At 39.1% G+C, this 27,251-nt stretch overlaps 1 protein-coding gene and 1 pseudogene across 2 annotated transcripts; both read right to left on the reverse strand.

Annotated features, from left to right (window-relative positions):
* On the reverse strand, positions 1 to 14,792 carry LOC139455375 (sulfotransferase 1A2-like). 2 transcript variants are annotated; one of them, XM_071236931.1, is made up of 8 exons: positions 14,736 to 14,792; positions 13,890 to 13,973; positions 5,817 to 5,847; positions 4,451 to 4,659; positions 3,164 to 3,484; positions 2,367 to 2,467; positions 1,105 to 1,258; positions 1 to 203 (listed from the first exon to the last, which is right to left on the reverse strand). In XM_071236931.1, exons 4-8 carry the CDS (start codon positions 4,608 to 4,610, stop codon positions 88 to 90), a joined length of 852 nt encoding a protein of 283 aa, XP_071093032.1. In that variant the 5' UTR covers positions 4,611 to 4,659; positions 5,817 to 5,847; positions 13,890 to 13,973; positions 14,736 to 14,792; the 3' UTR covers positions 1 to 87. The 2 variants fall into 2 exon arrangements, with proteins under 2 accessions (XP_071093032.1, XP_071093033.1); XM_071236932.1 differs by lacking the exon at positions 5,817 to 5,847.
* On the reverse strand, positions 13,968 to 27,251 carry LOC139454823 (uncharacterized; annotated as a pseudogene).

Genomic DNA, 27,251 nt, shown 5'->3' on the forward strand with positions numbered 1-27,251 from the left:
CAAGTTTAATATTGGATGAAATGAGAAGAAACATGGTTCCACCACACATTATATCATGCTACCACAGACGAGTGGCCTCTTCCATTTCTACTGCGTGGTGTACTTGAAGGACAATGGACAATCAGCCATCTTCTCTTGATAAAACCTGTCAAACCGCTCGTTCTGGGCCACAGTGAACCAGTTCTTCCAATCACCAACCTGACCTGGAATAAAAGTGTGTGCACAATCAGTTGGGAGGTGAAGACAGACGGGATGACGACAGCTCGTTCTGACCTCAATGAATGGAAATAAGTGGTTCCGTCCAGGGTTAAGGGGCGAGTTAGTTCTCGCTATCTAATTGGCTGATGTCGACTTCTTGTTAGTCATTTCAATGGTCGGTCAAAGTTCGCGAAAGGTCGTTCTGACGTGACCCGTAATGGGATGTCCTCAGATCTTTGTTTAGCGGCAGCGAGATGTTCACTTATGAGGTCATCATTTTGGCCCAGTCATCTAAGGCGCCGCGACTTGCTGTGCAGAGTTGCGTCCCTTGGGCACGCCAGAAAGCTATGATTGTGGGTTCGAATCCTGCTTCACCCTGATTATGTTACAAGGTTTGTCAGCACCATACCCATGCTCGTGGGTTTCAATGAAGTGGTAAACGTCTGAGACCTGCATCACTTCAGGCTTTCCTGCCACATTAAGCTGACACACCGCGATATAACTGGAATACTGTTAAAAGCGGCGTTAAACCCAACTCACTCACTAATAAATATATCAATATAGAAACTTATGTCACAATTAATAATATATTAATATTACAGCATTTCTGGAAACTAAAACTGGATGGTATCGTTCCATATGCAATGAAATTATCTCGAACAACGAGTCATGGATAGATGGATTAACTCCCTCCAGAACAGAAAAAGTATACGGATTGTGTGACAGAGTGAGACAATTTGGTTTGAGATCCCTTTAAACTGTAGTTCAGCCCGAAATGAACGAAAGTCCCAACTGATTCAGGTCTTAGACCCAGAACCAGGAACATTAACCAGCCCGATTCGTGCATTCGAGCCCACGATCAGTGATTTCTGACAGGCTTAAGGGGCGCAACTCTGCATTGCTCACCTTTTCTATATGCAATTTGTCCAGTTACAGTTGACGTTGCCTTTAGCTTCTTCTGCGATTCAAACTGACACTGCTCACACACCTGTGTGATGAACTCATCGCTTCTGTCAACACCAAGAAATTCACACAACCTCTTGGCCTCACCGACTGTGTCCTGTAATGGTGAAACAGTTTAAAGTACAATCCACATACACTGTATACATACTTGATAATTTCACTTATAAACATTAAAATTAAACAAACCTAAACACGAGTAGGTACCTATAATTTATAGCTTTATATATATCAATTCGTGCAAACTAATTATGGACTTTACCCATTGTACATTTGAGGTAACGAATTCGGGCCTTGAGAACGCTTTACCACCAGACTACTTCTCCGCACCTACCTGCATTACCGATGGCATCAACGATTGATCCTGTGGGGAATCAGGCTTAAAAATGGGCCCTAGCAAATTATGCTGATCGTAAGAGGTGTCTTAATGGATTGGGTGGTCAAGATCGGAGACACAGTTAATTGCGTGTCATCGTGCTCCGACGGCGTTGATCGTTTCTCATAATATGAACCACTTTATTGCCTGGCTAAGACATTATTTATAGGTCGCCGTCATATAATACTAATACTGCCGACAACAGCATTAGACAACAAACAAACACACAAATACATCCATCAATAGACAACAATGGTAAAGTGTTCGAAGAGAATTTGAACAAAAACATGTTGATGAGGATATTCTCAATGCTTATAACGTTTCTCATAATATAAACCACTTTATTGCCTGGCTAAGACAACAACAACAGTAAAAGTGTTCGAGGAGAATTTGAACAAGAAAACATGTTGATGAGGATATTCTCATTGCTTATATGCTTATAACGTAAACTATCCCTTCATCATGAAACCCACAAGAAGGTTTATGGTGCTTATCAACGATGGATCATAATCAGGAAGAATCTGGAATTCGAACCTCCGTCCACAATGTTCCTGGCACTGTGAATCCTGATGCGATAGAAAATTAGGGCACCCGACCTTCGTTGACTGTAATACGCGAATCTGCACCCACATGTGACATGACACACATCCTATGAACTTTCTAATGTCTATTCAATCCACAATGTGCGCCTTCTGAAAAGCGATTGTAGTGCTCAGACGATCGTAACTCCAATACTTTAACAAAGACATACCAAAGTGGAACGGAGAACCTACCGTTTATACCGCAGAGTATATTTGTCATTCTATTTGCCAACTAAACTAAATAACCAAACCTGTTTCAGGTCTTCAAAGTTCATGGTAAGAATGGTCATGCCAGCAGTTTTCTTCACCTCCTCCCAGTCCTTGACGTACTCGAACCAGGAACCGTAGTCAACTAGAACAACCCTTTTTGATAGATCCGTTTCTGAATGTTTATTATTCTTTGATGGTTGGTTGGTGTTTAACGCCACACTCAGCATTATTCCAGCTATATGACGGCGGTCTGTAAATAGTCTGGACCAGACAATCCAATGATTGATATCATGAGCATCGATCCACGCAATTGTGATCGATGATATGCATCAACCATGTCAACGAGCTTGACCACCCGATCCCGTCTGTCGACTCTTGCGGCAAGTATAGTCGCCTTTGACGGCAAGCATGGGTTGTTGGAAGGCCTATTCTAGCCCGAATCTTCACGGGTGTATATTATTCTTAATTTGTATATGTAGAAAACGTAAATTTGTAAAATGTTAATGTAAAAGGTGGATTTTGCTTATGTCCAGTCTGAAACGCACTATGTTCCTTGTGAAACATCATAAGTATAAAGCGTCAACGCCAAAGAATAACAATTTTCGATTATGCGACGAAACAGATTCAACTCGACGAAACAGATTCAACTCGGCGAAAAATGAAAAATATCGGTGAACATTATATGAACGGATCACTGAAAATCAGAGATGACACCATGTGTTCGCGAAACACAGGTTAAGCCCACAGAACAAAATAGATCACAGATATAGTTATCGTGGTCAATCAATCTGAAATCTATGTTACAATGTTGAGAAGATTTCCAAGGGCCCATACTTACACCTGCCTTCACAAAAAGGCTCAACATAGTTTTTCCATTCTCCAGAGTATTTCTGGAATGGTAGTTTCTTGATGAAGGAGTAGTAGGACACTGCTACGTCTTTGGGATTGCGGGTCAGATACAGAATCTTGGGCTTGTTGACTTTCACCTCCCTTGGAAGATGCTTGAAGAGCACGTGCGTGTTGAGAAGTCTGGGAGATGGGAGATCATTGTAGTCATCCTCATTTGTGAATTCTAACATATAGGCCATTTTGCTGACGTCATCAGTGTCCAGTCGTCCCGCCAGAAGTAGTCGTACAATTTCCCACAGCCAGTGAGTGCCTGGTGAACAGAATTCCATATTTACACATGACAGGTTTCACTCCAAACCACATTACATTAGAAGAAGAAGAAAAAGAAGAAGACAAAGAAGAAGAAGAAGAAGAATGGTGATCACATTTCCATATTTACACATGACAGGTTTCATTCCAAAACACTTTACATTAAGAAGAAGAAGAAAAAGAAAAAAAAGATTTCTGAAGAAGAAAAATAAGGAAAAAAAGAAGAAAAGAAAAAGAAAGAGAAGAAGAAGGAGAAAAAGAAGAAGAAAAAGAAGAAGACGAAGAAGAAAGAGAAGAAAGAGAAGAAGAAAAAGAAAAGGAAGAAAGATAAAAAGAAGAAGAAAGGAGAAGAAAGGATGAAGAAGACGAAGAAGAAAAAGAAAAAGAAAGAGAAGAAGAAAAAAGAAAAGAAGAAGATGAAGAAGAAAACGCACACCATTCAGATGTGCATACCACTCCATCAACATAATACACTCTATTGACATTACCACACGCATTTAGCATTAGGAATGGGTGTGAACTTCATGTTCTTTCCAAGCAGGAATGGTTGCCTTTTCTTCCAACATGCTAACGTGTCACTGGGTGTCTGGTCCAAACTCGTTTATAGGCCGCCGCCGTACAGCAGGAATACTTCTATACGTTAGGCAACACAGAAAACGTACTTTTTTGCACATTTTGAGTGGCGGGTGCAACCGGTAGGTCAGAACAAGCTTACCCTTTTCACGAACACCTGGTGTCATCACTGATTTCAGTGATTCATTCAAATAGTTTTCACCACTATTCGCCTTTTATGTGCGACTGATTATTCTCGTAGGTTGACATTTTAATATAAATTCCTTTGATTTGACCATCTTATTTTGGTTTGCCTCTATTTGACACGTGAGTGTGCTACGAGAATGATTACCTCAAAATCTGGCGTTTAAATTATGATGCTACAACATGTACTCATTACTGAACAAAGATTTACCTGATTTCGGGTAGGCACAGACAAGGACGTCATCAGATCTGATCTTGACATTGGATAGGTTCCTGAGTGGCACTTTGCTTGGAAAATCAGGGTATTTGAAGCCGTTGAAGTCAAACAGTGTCATCTCGTCACCGCCGTCGTCGTAAACACGTGTAGTCATGGTTATAAGGACGTCACAGAGTTAGACGTAGTTCAGGTACAGCAGGTTTCTTAAGATAACACAAATAAATTATATATGACACCGGATCAAAGATATGTCCCAGAATGGGTCAATGGTTAAAGAAAGTACATGGTACATTTATAAAATATTTGCTCACATATTTTAAGTACTCCTCAAATAAAATTGTGTTGGATATTCCGAAAAATCGGATTTTGTGAACCTTCAGCTTATCCGCCCGAAGTTGTAATTGAATGTCAAATAATAAGTAATATTGCAGCTCTACCAAAACTATCGCTACAATGATTCAACTATCGTAATGATATTGTGATGATTTAATGAACCAAATGTTCACAAGGCTTGCATCACACATATGTTCTTTTTGGTTATTTATCGGAAAACATATAAATCCATTAAACCTTGTCATTATTTAGTCAAAACGAATCATTTTCAACTTTAGAAATAATAACTCTCCACCAACATTCCAATTTATACAATTCATTTCAATTTAATTCTTTATTGTATGAAAGGCCACAGGCCCATATACAACATAACATATTTGAAAATATACAAAGTCAAAGTAACAATTCACTTCGTAACAAAAACGCATGACGTATATACAAAGCCAGTTTAATTTGTGTTAGAAGATCCTTGCAGGACAGTAATGAAGACAATGTTACAGCATTAAAATGAGATAAAGACCACTGCGGAAAGCACTTGTTTCTTAGATGTCGTATATAGGGCAAATAAACATAAAATGGTATTCATCTTCGACAACACTGTCACAGAATGGGCATAACCTTAGGGATTTCTCAATAGATGAAAATCTCCCTGTGTTAATTTTTAGATCATTCACGTCAAGTCTAAAAACGAATAATGATGTATTGTTTGATAGGCATTACTTTGAAGTTGACGAAGTCCCCTCCATAAAATTGTGTCTATCTTGAATAATAATGTAACGAAAATACCTGTACAGTAAGTTTGATAAATAAGATTCTGGTTCAAGCAATGACTTGAACTGGCGATAAGAAGGAGCTCACTGAAATTCATAAGTTGAAAAAGTATACTTTCGTCATTAATAGTAATAGAGTTTACGTTAATAAGCTTTGGTCAAACTGTCACGCTTTAAATCTGTGAATATATTTTCATGCAAAACCGTGTAAATGCTCCAGAAAATAATAAACAAATTATAAAAAAGCATCCACAAACCTGAACCAAGAGACTGGAGATTGGGCGTCCGCTGTTGGAAAACGAAGGATTCATAAATGATCGTGTTCATATTTAATCTGCGAACATTTTAATAACGTGTGTGTTTTTTTATCTAGCTAAAACAATCGTACACGTCTAGCTGTTAAGCCTTTTGTGTATAGAGTTTCTACAAATAAGTGACAAATGCTTACAACCCCTGATTGAAAGTATGGTCAATCAAATATCCGTACGACGTTACAGTTTATATTTTGCGTGTGGACCTCTGAAATCACATGGCTAATTTTACTCAAAATTAGCATTGTAGGGTATCTCTGAAACTTGCTCTAACAATGGATTATCGATTCATATCCGGTATTTGGTTTATGCACACGAAGTCGAGTCTCCAATGATTGTACACGGGTTAGTTAATCACTTAACACAAAATTGTGGCATTTCTGATTTTTATTATATTATTATATCACAGTCATGCACGCAAATACATAGATATATATGCGTTTGACTATGAGAAAGACATGACAAGACAAGACAAGACAATTTTATTCAGTATAGAGGCCCAAAATACAGACATTTCATTTCTTAGCGCTATTTTACATACACACACACACACACACACACACACACACACACACACAGACATATTTATATATATATATACTGCTTTTGTTTTCAAAAGATATTGATAACAGTTCACCAATATTGCATCTATCAAATCAGCTGAACAGGTGTCAGTGAATAGATATATCAATAAACGTCGGAGTACGGAAACACTCATTAAGCCAGTGGTAACACATTGCATCCGACACACGTTTTAGACAAGCATGGATTATTGGACAAAAAAATCTCATGTAAAATACAGAATAGGCCATTTTGAATTATTAACTTGTTTATATCTGAGATTTTAATGCTGTTAGTTCAGTGGATTCTTAGTTTACTAGTGGCGGTGGGGTAGCCTAGTGGTTGAAGCGTTCGCTCGTCACGCCGAAGACAGGGGATCGATTCCACACTGGCTAAATTCTGTGAAGCCTATTTCTGGTGTCCCCCGCCGTGTTTTTGCTAGAATATTGCGAAAAGCGGCGTAAAACCAGACTGACTCACTCACTCGATTACTATTTACAAAAACGAAACCATTTGGTAACAATACATACGTCAATTCAGTCGTACCGTAAACCATACGATTTGCTTAATGCTACTTGTATCGGAGACAATCATAAGAAAAAGTACATTTGTTTAAAAAAATGATTATCAATGAAATATACTATTCATTTTGATAAGGCTATATACATATTATAGTTCACATATTTAAAATTACAGTTCTCAATGATCTTAATTTAATGTATTTTGCTTCACGTCACTTTCACGACGGACGATGCGTACTAGAATCTAAACCAGACAAAACAGTGGCCGATAGCATGAGCAACGCCGTCGAGATCGTGACACGTAATCCACATAGCCTGACTATTAGATCCGCATTTTAGTCTGTGATTACGAAAGTATAAGTGAGTGAGTGAGTAGTTTGGGTTTCACGCTGCTTTGAACAGTATTCCATTTACATCACTTAATGTCAGCTTAATAAGGAAGTGATGCAGGTCTTAGACACTTACCACTTTAGTGAAACCCAGTGCTGACAAACATAGAAACATAATTGGGGCGATTATTCCTAGCTACCCAAGGGACGCAACTCTGTAAGGGACGCAACTGTACGGCGAATTGCGGCGCCTCAGGCGACCCGTGCTTGCATGTTGAGTGTTAGGTACTGGGGACCTATTCTGACTATTCTTCATTTTCTCGCATTCTGATTAACCTATCAATTCAGATTTCGTTAGTTGTCGATACATTCCCTTTATAAATACATTCAGTCTACGCTTGGATGGCAAATATATACAGTATACTGACTCCGAGCCGACCAGTCCTTGCTTTAGCCCCTTAACGCCGAGCAGACAGGGAAACAACAAGTACCATCTTTTAACGTCTTTTGGTATGACGCGGTCGGGGATCGAACCCCGGACCTTCCGCTCTCCGGGCGGACGCTCTACCACTAGACCACGTCCCATAAATAATACAAATATCGAGTGACATTTATATAATGGTAACGACTACCACCACAACGCGTTTGCGTAATGTGATAGTCACGTGAAAGAGTGAAACTTGTGAACCCATGTCCTGACCGATATGAAATGGGATTGCAGACAGTCGATTGTCTAGTAATTTTAATTTTTGTACTTTTACGTTCACGGTTACGTCCCGATGCCAGCAAAGACCTAGCGTCCATCGCTGTTTAGTTGTTATTGATGTATTTCCCCAAAGTTTGACGTCATCACACATGACGGTATGTACTTTCTTATTACGAGAGTTTGTTTTGGAAATCCTATCGCTTTAACAGACTTTCGTTTCTGCAAAAAGGATAACGTACACTTTTTGGTAAGTGCTGGCGTCATGACGCTGTTCAATTTGCCTCCCCCGGGATCTAATGTATCCATGGTAACATTGCTCTGTCGTCACTGTCAGTCAAGATGGCGCATCAATCATCGATTGGTGAAATAGTTTCTTTAAACTCTGGGAAGAAATATGGAACGACGATGTCAACCATCCCTCATCCCAAACATATCCAAACCCTGTGTCTGTGCCACAGTAGCACAGTAGCACCATTTGTCCGAGGCGGACGTCTTTGCCCATGGAATTAGGCCTGTCCTTGAATGAGTGATTGGGGTTTAACGCCGCCTGTCCTTGACCACAGGAATGAGCAATCCGTGAAAGGTTTAATAATGTACGCCTGTTGCTCAGCTTAGGCATTTAGCAACATACAGCAGTCAAACAAAACGTCCGCTGTATTGCTCCATTCGTGACCTACTCGTGTTATTCCGGGGCAAGCCGAATAGCGACTCGTGCCCCTCTCGTGCATTCGTGACCAACTCGTGTTATTCCGGGACAAGCCGAATAGCGAATCGTGCCCCTCTCGTGGCCATTTTTGCGACCGGGTTCCGTCTAAGCGCAAAAGGGCACACCTAAAACAATTGTCAACTCGATGCGTAATCGTTCACATATATTTCCCCATATATTAATAATATTTCAGGTGCACTTTAAAGCACATCTGGACAAGCGGAATTATACAATTGAGCACATTTAACTGTGTTTGGGGTACATTTTTAGATGCAAGATATATGTAAAATCAAAAATTATGTCTGAGGAATTCTTTGACGAAGAATTTGAAATCATTCGCGCATTCTGATTGGTTTGTCGTATTTGCGCACATAACATTAATCGATAGGGGGACGATGCCCTTTGCGGGTTACGGAAAGAGGCGAGTGGTGACGAATGTGTATTGGTCTTCCTCCGCCATGGTCGTCCCACGGCGACGCCATATCACGCCCAAGGCCGTCAATTTCGGTGTCATGTACCGCAACCAACTCGATAACCACGCTCACAGCCTCCGGACACTTACCCAAAACGCGCCCGGGTATCCGGTGGCAGATACCTTGACGGATACCAGATCCATGGTATCCGACATGGACACCTCACCGGAAAGTATGCCACCTAGAATCCGGGTATCTGGATATCCGGCACTGGATACCTCATTCTGAGTTTCAAAAAAATGTCACAATTTGGGGGTGCATTTTGTTCAATTAAATGTGAAACACCTAAAAATATATTGGAAACTAACCAAGAAAATTGAACATTGATGAAGGTATCCGGAAGGTATCCGGATGCAATTTTTCGAGATGTCTTATTTCTGGTAAATAATGTTAGCCTTAGCATATCAGATAGCTGTAGTAATATTATGTGTCATAGTTGTAAATATCCCCTTAATGTTGAGATCTATGGGCATGTACTTTTGGAGAAGACAATTTTTCAATTTCATCTATAATTCTTTTTAGATGTTAAGCTGTTTAATGAACAAATATTAGTTCTAATACATGTATGATGATATCCTTAAATTTCATATTCAGATTCTAGATTGTTCTGAGTGAAAGTATAAACTCATCGACTGTGTGCTCACTTGGGCCTTTGGTCATGGTGAGATTATAATAAGATTATTTGTAACTGTAAAAGTACTTGTTATATCTAGACATACCAGCTTCATCTAAGTTTGAAACACAAAATGCCTCACTCTGAGGGTGATGTACCAGATTTCATGACACTTCAGAGAGCTCTTCTACAGTTACTGTGAACATTGTTACTGAAAGACATTGAAAGTTAATTTGACCTTCAATATCAGTTGCGACTATTTCAAAAACAATTGTAAAGTGATTCATATCATTTATATCACTTATGAAGGCCCTAGGCATAATTATATGCAACAATGAAAATATGGATCGTACTACTCATTGAAATTAGGTGTCTGTGATTTGTTACCACTGCTCATACATGAGTATTCAAATAATATAACATATAACACTGCATGCATAATACTTCACAAATATCTCCAGAAATAGGCATTTTAGTGATAATGGAAAAAAATACTTTATGAATGACCTTCAATATTGCCCTGATCTTACACTTCAACCCTTCATGAGTTGTCACTTTTGACCTTGACAGTGAATTTGACCTTCAAAATCAGTGACAAATATTTCAAAAACATTTCAAAGAGCTATCCAGCACATAAACCAAATATGATGTTCTTTGGTGGAATTCAATGTAATATTGACAAACATATGACAATGATATACAACTATATGTATAAGAGTTATTGAGACTTCTGCAGGAAAAGGCACTTTAGTGAAAAAGTAAGTGTATGACCTTTTGCCAACTTCTATCCCTGCCCAAAGGAAGAGTTTGGCCATTAACAAACATTTTGTCTGGCTATGACATTGACCTTTGACATAACAGATCAATGTGTTATTCCAAAGATGTCCAAGCAATGCATGGTTTCATACGATAACTGTGGCTATCAAACTGAGGCAAAATCTTGGAAAATCCCCATTTACACAGCTGGCTAATGTAACATAAATAACAAACAAATTATCAATTTCTTTTATTTATATGCCTATATCACACATTGAACAGTGTTCACATGATGGTTACTGATGCAGTATGCAATTTCCTCCAATTCTTCAATACTCATAACAGAGCGGGATAACTGTTCGCTTGAAAGTATCAGCATGATCAGCAGACCATGCTCACTAGTTCAGAGTTACTTGCCCTCAAACCTCCTTTTCCTTCTATATTGCCATGGAAAAACAGGAACCAGGATGAGGGGAGGCCAGATGGGCTCTATCCCTGTTGCATTGTGTTAGTAGAATTGTGAACATTCCATTTGGTGTTTGGGTCCACATTTATAGACAAGTAATCCCCAACATCATTCCTTTCAAGTGATTACCACATGGCCAAAGACAACAATTTCTTCAACGTCCTTGAAGGGTCCCAATCCGACTTGGCATTGGTTGGTCTTCTCACATTAGCCAGACCAGCCTTTGTAAGTGTGTCCCAGTCTCACTTGGCATACAACTTCTCGGTTGGCCCCCATTGAAATAACAGGACTCTCCTCATCGCTGTCTGCCAATCACTTCTGGAATCTGGTGGGGTCCTTCCAGACTGTCAACCTGGAGTACTCATCCGGGTATCTCAAGCTGGACTTCAGTTTCTGCAGAATTATGTATAAAGATTGTAGCAATAAAAAAGAATTGTTGCAACATGTACTTACAGATAAAAGGCAGCAAATTCACTTAATTTATCATATTTGAGTCTTGTTATATACCGAACATTTGAGACATATATTGTTCCATGCTGATGAGTTGAAACAATCATTAACTGACATCTCTTAAAAATGTTCCTATGCTTGCCATACAAGCCAAAGTAATAGATGAGGCAGCAAGTGGACTCATTGATCGCTCATAATCGTACCCCAATAACATGGGATATTGTCCATAACAGTCATCATCGGTGCGTCTGGATCGAGTTCATAACATTAATCACTGGTGTGTCTAGTTGAGATTTCAGATTTGATTATTTATAATCCTTGTCATTTAGCCGAACTATTGCTGGATGTGGTGTTAAATGAGTGAGTTGGGTTTAACGCCTCTTTGAACGGTATTCCAGTTATATCACGGCATGTAAGCTTGATGTGGGAAGAAAGCCCGAAGTGATGCAGGTCTTACATGTTTACCACTTTGATGAAACCCACAAGCAAGTGTATGATGCTACCCTCGATTCAAACCCATGACCATCAGTTTCTGTCAAGCCCAAGAGATGCAACTATGCACAGCAAGTTGTGGTGCCTTTGATAATTGGGCCATCCATGCCAACAGGTGATAAAGAACAAGCAAACTGAAGAAATATTTGCAGAATAGCTTCATGAACATGATGAACCAAACAGAATAATTTCAAATATTTACAACTCACTGCTACTCTTCTCCCTCATTGCTTCTCTTTTTCCATTGATGCTGTGCAGATGACTGACTCATTTATTCATCCAGACATTCTGCAAACATAAGTAGCATTCACATTACAGAAATGTCCAAACTGTACATTGAATTCAATTGAAAAGACCCCAGATGAGATTCCAACTTAGAACTGCCCTTATCAAAATATTTCATCCCAAACATTCAGAGATAATACATAACCCCATATTTAACAACTGCCAAACAATTATTTGACAACAAAGCCAGGCTCATTCAACATACACTTTACACAGGGTATCACTTGTTGCAAAAACAATCCTCGCCATGGTCAGAGTCATTCCATGAAATATTGAATTCATAAGTTATGAAGCTTATACAAAACAAGGATATAACAGTGTAATTATTAAAATATCTTAAGCATCAAAGAAAATAAAGTCTTTGTTGGCCATTATTGTAAATTATAGTCTGTATCAGCATCCTACAAAAGTACGGTAATAATCGTACTTATTAACAATTTCAATTTTCTTCATTATCTATAAAAAGTGGATCTAATTTGGATCATATTGTTTAGACCAAAATCCATTACGCCCCTGGGGCGGTCGGGTAGCCTAGTGGTTAAAGCGTTCGCTCGCCACGCCGAAGACCCGGGTTCGATTCCCAACATGGGTACAAAGTGTGAAGCCCATTTCTGGTGTCCCCCGCCGTGATATTGCTGGAATATTGCTAAAAGCGGCGTATAACCATACTCACTCACTCACCATTACGCCCCTTATGCAAATCCTTGTCGTCATAACAAACAGTTGACCATAATACTGAAAAGGGACCCTTGACGTTTACAGTAAAGTATGTAGAGCGGGAAAATATCTAAATCAATCCGTTCCATAAGATCTCTGCACAGAATCATGGAACAAAAGGTCACGAAGCCCTGCTACTTACCTGGCATCCGCATTTGCTGCCAGTCGCCTTTCCAAATACTGTTGACTTCCGCGTAGTGGATGGCTCAGAGGAATTTTGGCTGGCATTTCCGTGGTGGAAGTGAATGAGAACAATGTATCGATACACGAGGTAAGCTTATCGTAATCAAGCATCACAGTGTATATCGATACACGAGGTTTGTTTACATCCATGTTCTAAAATGGCGCCCTGGACTGTAGGGGAATTATGGGTAAAATGGCTTGTTCCACGACATAAGCTGGTTCCCGGCTCTCTATGCGCGTCATTAACTTGCCCCAAGTTACATTAGAGACGAGGCCCAGCTTATACACTGAACACCATCGGTCATTTCGTCAAAATTGGCCAAATATTGAGATTGCAGCTGAGGTCATGCTGGCAGCTGAATTTGACACATTCAGGTAAGGAATATGTGAATATTACAATGATCACGTATTAAAGCCATTAACCACATGTAAGCCACTCACATGTGACACATTAACTTTTATAGCCAACATGTAAGTAAATGGGTGATATCATTTTTATAGGACAAGTAGCCACAGGAACTCGTTATTGGTCAGTAAATAAAAATATATACCCCTATATGTATTTATGCGGCTGTTAGCTTTGTTTGATGTTTAACGCCGCACTCAGCAATATCGCAGCTATATGCCAGGAATCAAACCTGGGTCTTCAGCATGAAGAGTGAACGCTTCAACAACTAGACTACTCCACCCCGAAAAATCCCCCCATGATAAAGTTGTCATCATGGTTATTGTTCAACTAGTTCAAGTGAAAATGTTCATACCCTTAAAATGTCTTATCTTCCACTTCACGGTGATCACTGATGCAAAACTTCCCTGTCATTAAATTTGTTCTTGATTCTTCAGATCTGGAAAAATAAGTTGAGGCTATTAATCATTCTCACAGAGTAAAGGGAGTATATGAAATAAGACAGTGAGTCACATTAGCATACAAAATATCCAGTTAAAGTAAACATATTTCTACATGATATACTTAAGAAAATACTATCATATGATAGACAGGCTACTTGCACAGGAACTCGTTATTGGTCAGTAAATAAAAATATATATATACCCTATATGTAAGTAGAGAAAAGGAGCGTCACTCGCAATCGAGTTGCACCCGACTCGCCTAAAACAATCTGACCCGACTCGCCTAAAAAAATACATATAATATTTTGGTATGCGTTTGACAAATATAACTAGGTTATGCCTAATGATCACAATTACTAGTATATTCATACACAAGTATGGAAATAATATAAAAACAACAACGTATCATCCATAGAATTTGTCTTCTGTCATATTTACATCTGCACTTCATGTTGAGTCAAGAGCCCAGTCGCTTACGCTATAAAAGCATAACTATGTATTTCTGATAGTTACATATTCTAAAATACAAAAAACGACCGTAGTTCGCTCAAAAGTTTTTTAGGCGAGTCGGGTCAAAATCTTTTTAGGCGAGTTGGGTGTATCCCTCGCCATCTTGCCGGTTTGTTTACATTCGATATCCACGGCGATTTTTTTAATCATAAGCTTATTGACAAGCACATTTCTGGCCGTAGATTGATCGATAATACATTTCTACACATGTACAAGTCATCTACATTCGAACAATGTCTCTTACTTACCGAAATATCGACAGTTTATTTCGCGACCTGGGAAAATGTTACCAACCCCGAGCGGAAGTAAATTTCAAACGCGGGCACAATCGAGCGAGCCACCTGATTGGCTGAAAATACCCAGCCCTCTAATTAAAGAAATTAATGCGAAATTTGAAGACAGTCATCTGGTGTGACAGCAGAATCTAAAAATTGACATCAGATAATTTCTTCAAATGGTAAATATTTATTATGAATATGTTTTTCATTTTATAATATACTTGTCATCTAAAGCTAATCTATTATTAGCTGGTGAATTTTAAGCTATACATCACTATATTAATATAATAGGCACATTTTCATGTATATTGCCTGATGACATTATGAATACTGGTCATGCAGATTGAAAATGATTAAAGTGAACATTTCAAGTTGATATTTATCATGAATGCAAAAGTAATAAATCTATTTGAGAATAATAAGTAAATTACAACATTACATGATAATATGAATATCACAAACACACCCAAATCTCATGATGTGCCATTATAATATATGAAATTCTGAATTTTTACCCATGGCAGCTATATTGCGATGCTACAATAATTCAATTTTCGGCGTTAAACATCAAACAAAGCTAACAGCCGCATGCTTACTCATGTGGGGATTCCAGGTTGAAGTTGGTCCCCATCAACATGATCAACCTATGCTAGTTGTAAGAGATAACTTAATGTGTCGGGTGATCAGGCTCGCTGACTTGGTTGATCCATGTCATCGTATCCCAATTGTGTGGATCAATGTTCATGATGCCAATCACTGGATAGTCTGGTCCAGACTTGATTATATACAGACCGCCGCCATATAGCTGGAATATGGCTGAGTGCAGAGTTAAACACACAAAAACCAACATGATTCTACGACCTGCTCTTGTGGATACCATTTTGAGGATCCTACACATAACTTCTTTTCACGTCGTAACTATTGCAATATGTTCTACTTCATGTGTTTTAAACATATTTTTGTCATAGTGAACTGGATTTGCAAACAAGCCGATAGCTTATCTAAATGATGCTCAAATACAAAATAAGTATTAATAAAATACTAATTCTATACTATTGTAAACTATCAGTTGATCAATAATGTAAACATCTGATTATAAGTAGATAATGAAGGAGAAGTCCATATTGATTAAATCTACCACATTCTGAGATAAATGCACGTATTGATTGATTTATTTCAATGTTTTTTGGTACATAATTTTCAACAATACCATATAAATCTTTCTTATATCATATCCATGCTGTATAATGATACCTATTATTTCTAATAATAGCATAATTTGGACACACAAATAAGTAATGAATGGTATTTTTATAACAGGTGCCACACGTGCGGAACAGGTCATTTGGCAAGAATCAGTTTGATGTGAATTTAAATCACTACAAGCTGATCTGAGTCATGAAAGAATATGAATTTGTTTCTGTGGAAATGCTAAAACATCTCCCGATATTAACCATGCTATTACAGAATCTGTCCACTTGTTTTTGTTGGTAAAATATTTTTGAACAATTACATCCATCTAATGATTGTTTGCATGTGTAATATGCCAGTATGTACAAGCATGTACATACGCGTATAAAAATTATGTATGTTTGGCTATGTACCAGTATATGCATGTGTGTTGTTTTGTGCGACTTGTATATTAGCATCATGATAGTTTCAACAGACAGTTTATGTATATCAAATGTTAAATGTCTTTGTAGGGAGAATTGCATATTAAAACTGTCATTATTTTATAAGTGATAAGTAGAACTTTTTAAGTAGAAAAAACTATGATCTGGCAAGATACATTTCCTTGGTCCACAGAAACATGTTACCTAGTAAAAACGCTGTATAAAATATGGGTGTAAACTTATGTCCCTCACAAATTCACGATATCCTAAGAAAAGTTATGATATGTAATTTCAGCTAGCCACACATGGTAAAACTAATTTTGATATATATGGCAGAACCAATATGTTATTTGCCCCGAATCATTTTTTCCGAATGTGAAGATCGGTTAAAATTTGCTTACGAACAGGATTGGCATTGGTCTTTAGCAAATAGTTCGAAAATGTTCCATTATACACTTTTCAAAAATTCATTAAGTCTAGAGTTGTATTTGTCTGGTATCACTATCAACAAAATTCGTGTTGCACTAGCCCAGTTTCGCTGTAGCTCCCACACTCTCCACATTGAGACTGGTAGACACGTTAATACTCCACGAGAGCAGAGATTGTGCAATAGTTGCAACCAGAGATATGTCGAGAATGAATATCATTTTTTATTAATTTGTAACGCTTATGATGAACTTCGTCTTCAGTATTTACCACAGAAGTATTTTGTACATCCTACTCTTGCTAAATTCAATATGCTTATGGCGGTAAACAATGAAACTGTTATTAGAAATGTTGCAACTTTTATATACCATGCTATGAATGTTAGACTCCAAACACTAATCCTATAAATGTTAATGATGGACCAAATATTGTACCATGGGCCGCTTGCCTACACATGTACATGAATAAAGAATTGAACACGTAGTAAACTGACTTGATGAATAGCATAGCAGTCAGTGTGGTTGGAAACTAACTAAGCTTACTTACTTATATTGGAGATTTTACGTGCGCTTTCCAACTGCAGCGTATTTCGCACACGGGCCTGGCCAAGCCATTTAATGTGTTTCCGAAAAGGGGAAAAAGTTGTTTGGCAATCCAGTAGGGGTGTTTTAGTGGTTGCTTATATAGAATTTTGGAAATTTTGAGATTTGGAAACAAATGCCAAGAGGGTTTGGGGGGCGAACTATGGGACCTGAGTATGCAGTTTGTTAGTTTGATTATTTGGTTTGGTTTTGGTAGTTTATTGGGGTTTAAAAAGCGATTTATTAGTCCTGTTTTGATTAAGTACACGCCTAAGGCTTTGATTTTTTCTATTTTATTTTGTGGGTTTAGGATTGCTTCTAGAGTAAGAGCCTTATTTAGATTAGGGTGGTTTGTACTGTAGTTCGGTGTGTTAGGTAGTGGGTGCAGTGTATGAGTGCGTGTTCTGGGGTTTCTTGTTGTTTGCAATGTGGGCAGGTTCCTGTTGCGTGTTTTCTTATTATTTTGAGGTGGTTATTTAGGTTGGTATGTCCTGTTTGGAGTTTAGTAATTACTCTGTCGATTTTTGGGGACGGATGTAGAATTTATGCTTTGGTTAGGTTTTTTTTTAGAACCTTTTTAATTTGGCTATTTGAGTTTTGATATAGGTTATGCCATTTTTTGGTGATTTTTTGTTTGTTGACACTTTTAATTTCTGATTTGGAGATGGGTAGGTTTAAGCTTTTTCTGGGATTTTATCGGCGTTTTCATTGCCGTATATTCCTACGTGGGCGGGGATCCAAATGAATACTATTTGTTTGCCTGCCTTAGTTAAATCGATTGAGCTTTTTAGTATTTGATTTATTAATGTAGGGCGGTTTTTGGTGTTTATAATTTGGAGGGCTTGTAGTCCACTGAGCGAGTCGGTAGGTATTAGGATTTTTTATTGTTTTTTAGATTGTTGATTATGAAGGGCTGAGGCCATGCCCATTGGTTCGACCACTAACTAAGCCGTCACTACTCCATTAAGTAATTAACAAACAATTGCAAGTGATAATACCCACCCGACACTAATTGCCCTGTTAATCCCTAATCCACCATGAGTTGACATTGAGTTCATCTTGCTAATGAGCTGTTGTGAGCGTAACGAGATGATAAACATCAAAGGTGGGTCAGGCTTTGATCATGTGTTCTGCAGAAGAGATGATGTCACTTGTTTAATGTTTATTTAGGATTAGCTACATCCCCTGATGCTACCAAGGCCATCCCTGAGATCATCAGACAGTTTGTCTGGATACAACCTGATGTCGCAACTGTACTGATTGGATTTTTCCTTATAGCAAACTATGTGTGTGACAAGGACTTTGACCACTCTGTGCAGATGCATAACAATGCACATAATGAACTTGGGGTATGATTCAATTATGTCACGCAAGTCAAAGATGGGTTCCACTGTATTTAGAAACAGACGATAGATCCAATACTGTGTAACTTTATAACAATCAAATGAGTATTCAAATAGGAATATACATATATTTACAATTGCCCTTGAAAAGTTCCAAAACCGAATAGAACTACTTTAATTATGACTTGACACTTGACCAATATATTTGGTAGTTGTTCCCGTTATTTTTAATCTTCATTAAAGATAGGATAAATGATAAAAATATGATAAAGATTTTACTCATGAATATTGCCAGTAGCCGAATTAAGGTCCCTTAAATGTGATATACATAGTTTTTAGTTGATGGTTCAGATGGTTCTTTTCAGTTGATTTTTTGTATCAGTGTCTATTTTGGCCTACCAATTAATGGTAGATATTAAATATCAATAATAAGTGAGAAATTTGTTTCCAATGTGGCTCCCATTGCAACTAACGCAAGGAGCGATTCAAATTAAGCCTGATACAGCTGCTACATTGAAATGTATTTGCTCCTCTAATCAGTAATTCAATCAGTTGTATAGTGACTTGATATCTGGCGAAAATATCTGTTGTATGAAATCCTAATGTTACTTACTTTTGTATTTGGGATGATATTTTTATTTGGTAGCCTAGTGGGTAATGCGTTCTCCGAAGCCCCAGGTTCTATTCCCCACCTGGGTACTGTGTGAAAAGCCCATTTCTGGTGTCACCGCAGATATATTGCTGGAATATTGCTAAAAGCTGTGTGAAACTATACTAACCTGCTCACTCATTATATAGTATTTTGAGATCGCTTACATGACTTGTGTGATTGAAAGTTTTGATAATTATGAAGAGTTCTGTTTTTATGTATAAGAACCTATTTTATGCAATTTTGTATTGCCTTGTTTACCCCTCCTTATATTTTGATGTAATGCAAACATTTGAGAAAAATTCAGGTTAGCCTTATGGCACTACAGGAATTGTTTTCAGATCAGTTACAATTTTGTATTTTCTGTAAAATTGACTGTTTGCTATGGCTTTTTTACATTCGTTAACCTGGTTTAATATCAGTTGCTTGATTAATTGTCATTACCTTATTGATTGAGAAACCATCTTTTTACCCTTTGTCAATGTATATGTGTTTGTTATATTTTTAATAACAAGCTTTTAAAGATGTTATAAATTGTTTCAGGTACCTGGATTTCACAATGACACCAGATCAGACAAGTCATACAAAGGACTCTCCGGATGATGAATAATCCTCCCCAGAACAACTAACAGGTTCACCTCAGAAAGTGATGATTCTGAATGAATAATAAGAATCAGTGTGATTCTGTAGGTTGTTTTATTACGACACTAATCAAGTCTAAAGGAATTAATACCACAGCAGTGTGACTATGTTTATGTGGTGTACACTGACGCTGACTATACAAACATAATTGACTTTGGATATTCTTCTACCTTGAAATCCTTCTGAGATTTGACTAATTTGTTTATTTAGAAAATGGCATTGAAGCATCTGTTTCTGTTTTTGAAAGTTCTTGCAAACACCTCTGGTTACTGAACCAATGAAATGTCATAAAATCAATAAATATGATTTTTCATCTTAACAAATTCTTTCATTTGCTTCTTTAAGAAATATGAAATTGATCATTCATAACATAGGTGCTAACATATATCAAATATTCTAATGCCCTGAATGTTTTCCTACAATTAATACAGCTCACTGAACAAAGTTTTTAGTTGCATGTCAGTAGAAAAATTACATTGATATTTTTATGTATCGGTACTTTATTAGGTGTTTTCTGTGGATGCCATTAGTCTTATGCACCTGGGTCAATTATATTCTGTTTCAAACTTCAATGAAACTCGTCTGTCAAGATGTAACATTTACTGATACAGTTCCAAACTAATCTTTTAATCTCACCAGGAACAAAGCCCCAAGTGAGCACATAGACAATGACTTTCATTTTTTTGTCAGAGTGAGTATGGTGTTATGCCACTTTATGAGCAAAAGTCCAACAATATCATGATGGATGACACCAAGCAATGGGCTTCACACATTGTACCGATGTGGTGAATCGAACGCTTCAACCACTAGGCTAGAACACACTGGGAATATGAAGATGAAATGTAAGGATACCATCATACCAGGACTGAATGCTTTTCATTTAATACGCTGAACATCTAAAATGAAATGTATATGAACTTGAAAAATGTTTTCACCAAAAGTACATGCCCATAAATCTCAACTTTAAGGGGATATTTACAACTAAAATAACACAGAATATTACTACAGCTATCTGTTATGCCCAGGCTAACATTATTTACTAGGAGAAAGACATCTCGAAAAACTGCATCCTGATACCTGCCGGATACCTTCCGGATACCTTCAGCAATGTTCAATTTTCATGGTGAGATTCCAATATATTTTTAGGTGTTTCACACTTAATTGAACAAAATGCACCCCCCAAATTGTGACATGTTTTTGGGAACTCAAAATGAGGTATCCGGTTGGGTATCCGGTGCCGGATCCATGAACACCCAGATTGAGGTATCCGGTGCTGGATACCCGGATTCCAGGTGGCATACTTTCCGGTGAGGTGTCCATGCCGGATACCACGGACCTGGTATCCGGCAAGGTATCTGCCACCGAATACACGGACGCGTTTTGGGTAAGTGTCCGGAGGTATCCGGAAGGTATCCGGATACCGGAAACTGCATTTTTTTGCTGTGGCTATTTCATCGCTTGCGGTTGTTGCAGTCTGCTAACATTCAAAATAGCATTTCTTACGACGGAAAACACCTCATCTCACAAAAAACCAGCAACACAGAACTTCGGCTATGTTCACCGAACAATGAGTTAGCTCGGTCCCACAATGCACTTGTGGAATGTTTCGAGACACGTGATTCAACTAAAGCTAATTAACATAAAAACTTTAATCTAAGTACTTTTTAATGCTGCATGGGGTTATGGATAATAACACTGAGCAGATAATAATTAGTGACTCAGTTAACCATAAACTCACCTTTTCAGTCTTGTAATATTATGTTTCAATCGTACTTTGTTACTTTACGTAAGGGTGCAGGCAATTAGGTGGAACAGCCAGGCAGTAAGCCCTGTTCGAGGATTTTCAAATTTCTCACCACATGTTTTATTTTAAACCCAATAAAACACAAGGTTCTGAGGCATCTCAGTGAGCGTCCTTGTGCTTTGAATATAATAGTTCAGGGCAAAAATACACTTTATAAAACTACACATGGGGGTAAAGCAAACTTTATTTCTGTAATTTTAGAACCGCAGCCACTTACGGTATTATGTTCCCTATTGTTGGGAACGGACGTTGCCACATCAGTCGATTAATGGCGAACGTGGTACACATGAAACGGAATATTTGCGTCAACTATTTCATCAAGGTTTCAACTGCTTGCTTAACAAAATTGGTTGGTATTCACCGATCAGTCCATAAGTATGATGGTATACCATATGTTCTTACAAATAGCTACCAATGGATAGCTGCCAAGTGAGCACTTTGGATGAATTTGCATCAGAAATCCATAATAAATAAATATCATGACAATTAGTAGTGGCGGTCGCTAAGTCTGAGACATGTTATGCTAGTTCCAGTCAACACGAGGGTATTTAGTAAACCATATAACACTCAGGATGATCTTGGCCTTTTTTTGGCTTAGTCCAGCGGTCTTCCTGGTTTATTTACAATTTATCACTCGGAGCCCCTCAACGGGAACAGCATGCACCCATTAGACGCCCAGAACATCCTTGTCGCTTGTGTGTTGCCGCCGTGAACAGATGTACTTGTAGTCTACCTACTCTGCAGTTTGTTACGTTGTGTTGTGGCAGCCACAAAATGAAGACGAGCTGAGCCGAAATGCTCTTTCACTGAAGAAGAAAAACATCAGCACACATTTACTTACAAGAAGCTGACGAGAACATGTTGACAACGTGTTATTGATTGAGGCTACTAATAATGTAATACAACTGATGTGAAGTTTAATTAGATTATTAAACATAACTGGTTAATAAACAAACAAATCGAAGTGCTAAATGCTCAAACAAGCTTCTTTAGGAAAGCTAGTCCAATACGATAATATGTGTTTGTTTGTTTCCGTTTAACGTCACACTCAGTAATATTCCAGCTAAATGAGAGTGGCCTCTAAATTATCGAGCCTGACAGACAATCCAGCCACTGAAATCATTGAACAACGCAATCTGGATGCGATGTTCCTGTTTATTTCGGCTGATTCACTAGTATTGACATTATCACATTTAAAAATTATTTCGTTTAATAAGTGATTGAGATTTGATGAATGATAACGCACGTTCAATTTAACATGAATCTACGGCCAATGGCGTGAAACAGACCTCGATTGTATAGCCTAGTGGTTAATGCGACCACTCGACACGCTGAAGACCACTGTTCGATTCTCAACACGGGTATAGTGTGTCAATTTCATGTGGCGTAAAATCTCCCTACCCCATTCATGAAAGATGCTTGAAAGAGAGGACCTACCCAAGTATGTTGCGTGTCCGCTCCTCCCCCGTTGACCTGACTGGCTATCTGATGCATACGCTGCCCCAGAGAGTGCCACTGACTGTGAAGTCTCTCGTGTAGTAAGGTATTGGAGGCTAAGGTGCCAGATGAACCGACGACCAAACCCTCAAACTGTCTACTTTCTACATCTTGTACGCCAGCCATCACAGAGGGTGTGGCATTATTCACTTCAAGGGGCTTGGCGGTTCTTACTTCAAAGGGTGTGGCATTATTCACTTCAAGCGGTTTGGCCGTTCTTACTTCAAAGGGTGTGGCATTATTCACTTCAAGGGGGTTGGCCGTTCTTACTTCAAAGGTTGTGGCAGTGCTTACGTCAAATGGAGTAATATTACTTGCTTCAAACGCTGTGGCGCTGCTTATTTTAAGCGGCATGGCAGTGTCTGTTGTAGATAAAGCCATATTTATATTCCCACCTTGAGTAGCATCTGGAAACGATTTTCTTAATGTTGTTTGAGAGAAAATATTTCTTGATGCGGAGTCAATGGTTTTGCTTGTAGACTGTCTTTCAAAATTGCCGTCTTTTCTAAAAGTACTTCTTGGCAAATCGGATTCCCACAAAGAATGTTTTTTCAATGGTCCATTCCCACGCGAGGCAGGCTTTAGTCCTTGTGTTTTAACATCAGACATGCCTTGCTGCAGTGTACCTACGAAGCCCGAAGCAATGCCAACTGATACATCTTCAACTGTACTTTGTCCTCCATTTGAGTCATGGACGTTTTTGTTACTATTATTGGACCTCGTGTGTGTTCTATCGTTGGTACTTTTAACAGAAGCTATAAGAGGATGAGTAGACATGTCTGTCATCTCTGTCAGGGAATGTTTGTTGGTTATCATGGAGTCGTTGGTTGTCGTAGACAGCGTAGATGCACCAGAGGGACGTGTTTCTCCAGCTATGGGTTTGTCAGCGGTTGCTGAAGTCTGATGAAATTGGCCTACCAGTAGAGATAGCACACCAGTTGTTGGTTTAGGTGGCACCAACAAACGCTTTAGAGTGAGTGGTGAAGGTTGACTTGTTTGTGAGCTGCGCTGTCTCCCTAACCCACTAGAATGTTCATGTACGTGGCTGTGTCCAGGCCATTGTCCATGGAAATGATGATGGCGAAACAGAACCAAGCCTTGTTTCGGAGGCCCCGATTCTAGCATGGGCCTGTTGAAAGGGTACACGTTTCCTATGGAATCCGCCATGGGGTTTGTGGAAAAATCAAAATGTGTTGTACCCATTGCAATATTCCCTGTCGAGCCGGGAAACCGACCACCATCAACAACTGTTCTCCTCCAAGGAACACCCGACATCCCGCTAACGTCATGACTACTGCTCCCCTGTTTAAAGCTGCCACCAGGTCTCCATGACGCTGAGCCAGCACCGACGTGAACTGAAGCATTTTCGTCAACATGTCCACCATCACTGACTTGTGTACTCCATGTAACACCAGCTGTCCTTCGATTGGATTTACTACTCGTCCTGTAACCCGATGGAGTTTTTGAAGCTTGTTCAGGGCTGACTTGGACTAAGGCATCTTTGTAAACACGTTCACCGTCATGTTTACTCCATGTAACACCAGGTATCATCACGATGCCCTTACTATTCTTGCCAGAAGGGTTTTGTGAATCTTGACCAAGGCTGTCTTGGACTGAGGCGTATGTGTGAATACGTCCACTATCTGCTGACGGGTTGAGGTTCCTTCCTGTTGGGTCACAATAAGGGTCGAATATGTGTGCGCGCTCCCTACTATGAGGCCACGGTATACCTGGATCCTGCAGGCCATCTGGCGGGATAGGCATCTCTGGTCTCTGTGGGACCGCGTCTTAACAAAGGAACAGATACATCAGACCTTATTTCAGATTAGTAGCTACTCGAAATATAGTTAGATGTGATAGTTCGCGATTGAATAGGGGCGGTGGGGTAGCCTAGTGGTTAAAGCGTTAGCTCGTCACACCGAAGACCAGGGTTCGATCCCCGACATGGGTACAATGTGTGAAGCCCATTTCTGGTGTCCCCTGCCGTGATATTGCTGGTATATTGCTAAAAGCGGCGTAAAACCATACTCACTCACTCACTAGTGAGTGAATATCGTTCCATGCCGCTTTCAGCAATATCACGACGGAGGATAACAGAAATGAGCTTCACCCATTGTACCCATTCGGTCTTCGACGCGTCGATCGAACGCTTTGTCACTAGACAACCCCACCGCTTTACATTTAATGAGTGAGTGAGTGAGTATGGTTTTACGCCGCTTTTAGCAATATTCCAGCAATATCATGGCGGGGGACACCGGAAATGGGCTTCACACATTGTACCCATGTAGGGAATCGAACCCGGGTCTTTGGCGTGACGAGCGAACGCTTTAACAACTAGGCTACCCGACCGCCCCTTACATTCAATGACATAAACACAGTTTAATACATGTGTAATACCTTTTCTTAAATGACACGTACATTAGGAAGGACAAGTAGTGCTAAAATTCATTCATTTGTTTATTGTAAACACTTCAGCGTGGGTGTTCAAAAGTACATTCCTTTGCTAACAAGGTCATTTGAATTTGGTGGATAAAAAATATGTATTGCTAAAATAATTATGATCACTTTACCTTGCCTTACGAGTATTGGCTCGGCGTGGGGAACGATAACACTTGTTTGCACCGCCGTCATCAACGTCATGATCACCACCAGCATTGCGGACGCTTGTCTGGAAGAAGGGTACCTACAAACTGATCATCACAGATCTGTTCGTTTGTTGTTTAATGCCACACCCAGCAATATTCCAACTTTAGCGGGGTCTGTACATGCTATTGATGCCAATGACCGGAATGTCTGGTTCAGACTCAATTATTTAAAGAATATTGCAAAGTGAGGCGTTAAAATAACGAACACAGAAACAACCATGGTCTATATCGGCTCTATTTGGCTCGAATGAATTCATTGCCATGGTACATATCGCTCCTTGAAGTGATTTCATAAACGGAGATGTTTTATAACAAAGCACGGAATGACACTGATGATTGATTGGGTGAGTGGGCGTTAGCGCCGTTGTATATATTACCCTTTTGAAACCCATGAGGTATGTGTTGATGTGCATCTATTTATACTACATCTACTCATATACTTATATAGAGGATTCGAACCCACATCAAGCAAACCCAGGCAAACGAGTGACACAAACTCTGTATGACAAATGAGTGAGTATTGTGTTACGCCGCAATTGTATTGCATTGTTTTTTTAGCAATATTCTAGCAATATCAAGGCGGGGGACACCAGAAATGGGCTTCACACATTATACCCATGTGGGGAATCGAACCCGGGTCTTCGGCGTGACGAGCGAACGCTTTAACCACAATATATAAATTAGCTAGTCTACCCCACCGCCCCTATATGTCAAGACAATGCGTGAAAGCTTATTGTGCTCGCTTATAACGTCACGTGGTCCATGTGTGAGTGAGTGAATATGGTTTTACCCGCTCTTAGCAATATTCCAGCAATATCACGGCGGGGGACACCAGAAATGGATTTCACACATGGTACCCACGTGGGGAAGCATCGGCGTGACAAGCGAACGCTTTAACCACTATATATAAATTAGCTAGGCCGCCCCACCGCCCCTTGTCCATCTCTGAAGCGATATCAACTCCAAATATTCCCTTCGCTCAAAACATATTACAAAACCAACATATATGAACATTCCCCTTCCATAAGAAAAAACTTACATTTTTACTGTAAAGACAAACAGTCGCAGCTCGTGTTGACTTGACGGAACCGCGCCACGAGCCCTCTAATGCCTTCCCTCATCTGAAACTTTTATATATTGGTATAAGCTCGACGTCACGGTAGAGTACATGATTTCCGACTCGTCATGCAAAAACACGGATGCGCATGACACATCACAAATTAACTTGCGTTTTGTGGCTGGACTGGTTGTTTGATAATACGCTGGGGTTCTTTCATCAGGAACAT

Source organism: Haliotis cracherodii, unplaced genomic scaffold, assembly GCF_022045235.1.
Source record: "Haliotis cracherodii isolate W230 unplaced genomic scaffold, xgHalCrac1.p SCAF_11, whole genome shotgun sequence".
NCBI lineage: Eukaryota > Metazoa > Mollusca > Gastropoda > Lepetellida > Haliotidae > Haliotis > Haliotis cracherodii.

What these genes read in the sequence shown, in the direction of transcription:
- LOC139455375 (XM_071236932.1), bottom strand. Translation starts at nt 4,610, where the DNA reads ATGACTACACGTGTTTACGACGACGGCGGTGACGAGATGACACTGTTT. An exon ending in CTGTGCCTACCCGAAATCAG is followed by an intron (nt 3,485 to 4,450) that starts GTAAATCTTTGT and finishes TCTGTTCACCAG; the next exon opens with GCACTCACTGGCTGTGGGAA. An exon ending in GCCTTTTTGTGAAGGCAGGT is followed by an intron (nt 2,468 to 3,163) that starts GTAAGTATGGGC and finishes GGGTTGTTCTAG; the next exon opens with TTGACTACGGTTCCTGGTTC.